This window comes from Hibiscus syriacus, unplaced genomic scaffold (assembly GCF_006381635.1).
Source record: "Hibiscus syriacus cultivar Baekdansim isolate YM2019G1 unplaced genomic scaffold, ASM638163v2 tig00110264_pilon, whole genome shotgun sequence".
Taxonomy (NCBI): Eukaryota; Viridiplantae; Streptophyta; class Magnoliopsida; order Malvales; family Malvaceae; genus Hibiscus; species Hibiscus syriacus.
Window position 1 is genome coordinate 1,089,557 of NW_024062653.1, and position 6,000 is coordinate 1,095,556.

Below are 6,000 nucleotides of genomic sequence, written 5' to 3' on the forward strand. Positions count from 1 at the left end.
GCTTGTTATTGGAACTGGGGCAAAAAAAGCCAAAATTTTGGGGCAAAATTTGTTGGCCAAGAAAAACAAGTTGAAACTAGGGGTGTAAACGAGCTCGAGTATTGTGGAGCTCGACTCGACTCGAAAACTCTGAAATGGAGCTCAACTTGACTCGAAAACTACTGAACTTAAAATTTTCAAGCTCGAATCGAACTCAAAATCCTGAACTAAAGCTCGTGAGGAGCTCGAAAAGGCTCGAAATGAATTTTTTTAAACTTAACTCGATTGAAGCCTCAAACTCAAGCTCAAACCTGAACCTTAAATACATGAAAATCTTACTGTATTCTCTTTAAAAAAATCAATATATAAATATTAATATTATTAATAATTTATTTTAAAATAATAAAATCTTAATATATTATATTTTCAAGATACTCATGAGCTTTTCGAGTCGAGTATCAAGTAGCTCGTTTCGGCTCGTTAAGAATTCGAGTCGAGCTTGAGCTCGAGTCGAGTCCATTCGATCTGAGTATTTAATTGAGCATTGACCGTGTCGATCTCGAGTAGCTCGCGATCTGTCTCATCCAATTTACAGCCCTAGTTGAAACAAGTCAAGAATTTCAAGGGATACCCTATGTCTGATCTCAATTAATCGAATCATTCGACCTTCGTACAAGACCTAGTTCTCTAATCAAGTCAGAAAAGAGAAATTATAGGCATTAGTAAGTAGATTGTTTACAGCGGCTAAACATCAAATAGTATAAGGACTTGACCACCGAGGTTAAATAGGACATAGACCTAGGCTACCAAATTAGGCATACATGTTACATAAATCTACATTTTTGTATCAAGCATTCATCATCACATACATAAGAAGCTTTGATTTCTCTCTCATGAGGATGCATTTTAAATTTCTCTTGAAATTACATCTTACCAAAAATCAATTTCATACTTTCATTCATGAAAACCCTTAATATAGTTGCATTTATACATGTACATTACTTTTTACAAACCTTTCAGGAAAGAAAAGATCAATGACAACTAGATCTTCTCAACACGATGGAGCAATGTCATCTTCAACAAGCAAATTACCCAAAAGCGATCAGATCTCCTTAGCACGAATGAGCAGTGTTGCTTACAAAATCAAGTTATCTTCAGAAAATCAAACTTCCTCAACGCAAAGGAACAATATTGTTTCTATATGCATAATTACCCAAATATGACTAGATGTCCTAAACACGAAGGAATAATTTCATCCACTGACTAGACCTTTGAGCAATGTTAGCACCAAATTTGACATCAAGCAAATCACCCCAGAGGCGGTCATATTTTCTTTAAAGTAAATGAGCATTTCCGTTTCCAACATCAAATTATCTCCAAGCAATAAGATTTCCCCAATAAGAAGAAATAGTGTTTTCTTCATATGCGTAGTCACCCAAATACGACTGGACGTCCTCAACATGAAGGAACAATGTCTTCCACTAACTAGACCTTCTCAACATGAAGGAGCAATGTCAGCACCAAATTTGACATCGAGCAAATCACCCTAAATGCGGCCAGATTCTTTTCAACGTGAACGAGCAGTGCCATTTCCAATATCAAATTATCTCCAGACAATCAGATTTCCTCAATGCAAAAGAAAAATGTTGTCCTCAGATTTATTCTTTCAAATACGACTAGACGTATTTTTCTTCCGAGGGTTATTCGAATAAAATACCTTAAAACTTGGAGGAGGCTCAAATACATGGGTGCTCTTCCGAGGGTTATTCGAATAAAATAATTTTAACATTGTTATTTGGTGATTATTAAATTAATTAAATATATATTTTAATCATTTTAAATATTATATATATTATATATATTATATTTTTATTTTTATATTATGTCTTACATAATTATTTTAATAAATATGAATATTTGTTTTATTTATTTTGAGTATTTATCTATTTACCTTGGTTTAGTTATTTTGTTTATTTACCCCTATTTAGTTTTATTATATTTTATTGCATTCATCTTCCATATGTTATTTACCACTGGTGTGTTCATACATCATATATTTGTTTTCACGTTTTTTTAAAAAGTTTTAAAGTAAATGTTGTCCTATGTCGTGTGTTAACAAAATTGCATCCAGCATAACTGAATTTCAATTTATGTTAATTCACGTAGCAAAAAGAAAACATCCTTTTTAAATAAACCTGAGTGAATCAAATCATTTCTGATCGAGACAAACATAAATAAAAGGAGAGATTCACTCATTTTTTTTTTTTGAAATAAAAGGATTGTAATTTAAATTTTGGTTTCTAATGGGTAAAGTTCAACTACTCGGACAACATTTAGTCAAGAGGTACTAATTTTGGGTGTTGTGGGTATTAACCCTTCCCCACATGTAATTGATTCCCAAATCATTCAAAATGAATCTTTGGTATACGCAAACCAATTTTTATCTTAAAAAATGGGTTTTCTTAAAATTGTTTTAAAAGATGTTTTTAAGTATCCAATTTAACTAACCCAAAGGTCGATGACGACTCTAAATTTCAAAATAAACGAAAATTCACATTTTCCAAATTATAGTCGTAATTATTTTTAAAATTAATTTATTAATTAAAAATGGTTATGATACTTGGTATCCGAAACAACGATCAACAAAATCCTATTTCTCTAGTTGAATGGGCTAACAACCGAAAGGGGCAGAGGAATTCTGTTGATTACGAATTCTAGTAATCTAATATTAAGATGGGTCTTGAATTAAAGGTGATCCCACTAGATCAAATGAACGAAGATGTTGCTAAATTGATCACTGTACCCTTGAGGTTCTATCGATAATACCGTATCTAACCATTGACTCAAAAATCATAATGAAATTATGTTTCTTGGGCGTAATGATGATCATTTGCGAGATAGGAACATAAACGTCATCGTTATCTTTAATCATTTTGAGTCTAACTATAAAAGGTAAAAGTGATGTAACTCCAAGTACTAATGACATCAATTATCTTACTGTTATATTAACTACATTAGAGAGAATGCTATGAATGTATGTGTGTATACAGCTAATACTTTCTATCAAGGATATAAATAATGTCATTGGTAAGAAGCGCGAGGCTCAACATCAAGAGTGAAACCAACTTTTGGACTAAACTGCATTTGGGATCATATTTGAAACAGTTAATTTTAATTCCAATTGGAGACTCAAGTTTCTAATGCCCACAGGAACGAAAGACCAAGAAACACTAAAGGGGATGTAAAACAACATAAGCTTATTAGCCCACAGAGAGGGGTGAGAGGTAGAATAGAAGAAGGCAATGGATACACTAATGGTGGAATTATATCATCTTTCATTTGTTTCCGGCACTGATTTAAAGTTTAGTTGACTTAGGCTACCGCTGCATGATTCTAGTTCGTATGGATGTTTAAACCGTGGATTAGTTTCATGTCCATTGTAATAGGTGGAATTCATATTCATTTGCCTACTTTATTTCTGTATAAATAGCTGAGTACCATCTTTGTTTGAGCTCAAGTTGTAGATCGAAAGTGTCCCTGTTGAATTGCATTGTGCAAATGGAAACCCCAGTGAAGTACATGTGCGTTCTCGCGTTTCTGGTGAGCATGACCATTGCAGGGCTCAATGGAGTCGACGGAACTGCTTATTATTATGGTCCCTGTGGGAAACATGACATCGAGAAGGAGGCTGAGAAGTTGGAACCCTGTACATATGCATCACAGCATCGGAGAGCCCCGGTTTCGGAGCTTTGTTGCACCGTGATAGAGAAAAAGGTGAAAAATCCAGCCTGCCTTTGCGCTGTTCTGTATTCTCAAACAGCATACAATGCGGGAGTGAGGCCGGAAATCGCAGTGACCATTCCGAAACGCTGCAACATTGTTGATCGCCCTGTTGGTTACCAGTGTGGAGGTACAATTCACACTTTGCATTACCTTTACTCCTTGTATGGTGCTAGTTTCAATATTCTAATGCAGCTTTTGTTTATTTCTTGCAGCTTTCACTCTGCCTTAACTCTCAAGACTCCCCATTACGTAGCATCGGCAGCATAAGAATGATGGATTCACTGTGACATGCAGCATTTTTAAGTTAAATAAAATGTGTTGATGTATCTTTGAATTATAAGCAATAAGTGGTGTTGTTTCTTTGAATAATACTAAATAAAAGGTCACTTATGTTCTGCCATATGCCTTTATTTGTATCTTCTAGTTTTTTGAGTTATTTGATTAGATTTCTTAACACTTTTTATATGCGGTCTTATTTTCGTCAATGGAGTAGGCATGAATCTGAACAATCATGATAGGATTTTTATTTTAAAACTTGCACAAGATTCGTCATGGGTGAATTCAAACTTAAACAAAAGACAGCATTTGCAGCCTGCAATTATTGGTAGCATTGTTATTTTAGAACTTGAAGAAAAAAATGTCAGAAAGATTCTTCGACCAAACATGCGATTGCAAAATGATTCTATTACAACAAGCAGGGCAAGATTGTTGAACATCTTCGTACTTGGAAACTTGCTTGTCGGATCTAATGTTTTTCCTTAGGAAACTATCAACTTTTGTGGGGTTTTCAAGCTCATTTCTGATATGTCTTCAATTAGACGGTCCAAATTACTATAAGAAGACCCAGCGGAACTAACAGATTGAATGGTCAGCTTAGCCAATTCGGCCGCCGATTTTGCAAACTCATCCTTCCGATCCACCATCACCTCCACTATCTTCCGATCGCAAACATCCTTCATATCCAATCCAATTCTCCACACTTCACTCACAATCCTACTATTCACTTGTTGATCAGCAAAGTAGGGCCAACAAATCATAGGCACCCCGACAATGACACCCTCTAGATCCATCCGCTGTGTGTCAAGAAACCACCGACGGCCGGGTGGTTCAACACCGCCTCTTGTGGTGCCCAATCGACAATGTAGCCTCGGTCCTTAGTCTTGTCGAAAAGCTCCTTTACAACATCAACATCCTCCCCTTCACCATCTTTCCCAATCACGGAATCTGGCCTTACAACAAGAAAGAACTTGGATTTACCGTTAACAAGTCCATACCAAAGCTCTATAAGTTGCTCCTTTGACATGCTCGTCAGGCTACCGAAACATGCGTAGGTAACGGATCGATTCGGTTGCTTATCGAGCCAAGAAATGCAGCTATTATCTTTTTCCAAAAGGGTATTCAAGAAGTGATCGTATGATTCTCCATGTCTGGACTTTAAATGAGCATTTATAGGTCCAATGGCGTATACGTTAGGGCATTGGGTGCGTATTTGGGATAGGATAGGCCCATCGAGCTCCTCGGCTGTGTTTAGTATCAAGGCATTGGCTTGAACGCTCTTTCGTGTCTAACAATTAGTTTGATGAACGCATCTTCCATGTCGGTTGCTCGGCAGTAACTGGGAAGATCTCAACATCGAAAGTGAGTCTCCATGCCTGGTACCGTCGTTATCAATTGGTGCATGTCTTCACTTCCTTCAATGATTGCCATTCAAAACGTTCAACACAAACTCGAAAAATGGCTGGTGAACCTGAGGAGGCGTTCATGGTTATGGTGGGAGTTGAGGAAGGTGACTCTGAAGCCGGAGAGGGCTAGCAGTTCAGCAAGCTTAATCATGGGGTCCATATGGCCTTGTGCTGGGACTGGGAAGAAGAGAACATGTGGGCGTCCATCATTTTCCATCTAATTTCAGGATTTTTACTTCAGGGGAAGATGAGTTTGAAGTGCTTAAACATCAAGATTTATAAATATTCTATATAATGATCAAAGCATATGGAAACATTTTATATAATTGATCAAAGCGTATGTGCGTCCTCGTGTTTCTTGTGATTATGATCAATGCAGGGTTCAATATAGAGTCGGTGAACATTGTGGCACATTGTCATGATGAAAGCAGAATTAGGGTTCAAGAAGAAGAAGGAATCAAGGATGAATTATTTTATTATCATGCTTTGTAATACAAATATTTGAATCTCATTTTATTACCAGAATTATATAGAAATATTAGAATCTCATTTCATT

General features: G+C 36.1%; 1 protein-coding gene across 1 annotated transcript; it reads left to right on the forward strand.

The window, feature by feature from the left end:
• Nucleotides 1-3,485: 3,485 nt before the first annotated feature.
• On the forward strand, nucleotides 3,486-4,128 carry LOC120115413. The gene is made up of 2 exons (XM_039136139.1): nucleotides 3,486-3,889; nucleotides 3,975-4,128. Exons 1-2 carry the CDS (start codon nucleotides 3,538-3,540, stop codon nucleotides 3,989-3,991), a joined length of 369 nt encoding a protein of 122 aa, XP_038992070.1. The 5' UTR covers nucleotides 3,486-3,537; the 3' UTR covers nucleotides 3,992-4,128.
• Nucleotides 4,129-6,000: the final 1,872 nt, after the last annotated feature.

Coding starts and splice junctions, on each gene's coding strand:
- LOC120115413 (XM_039136139.1), top strand. CDS start 3,538: ATGGAAACCCCAGTGAAGTACATGTGCGTTCTCGCGTTTCTGGTGAGC.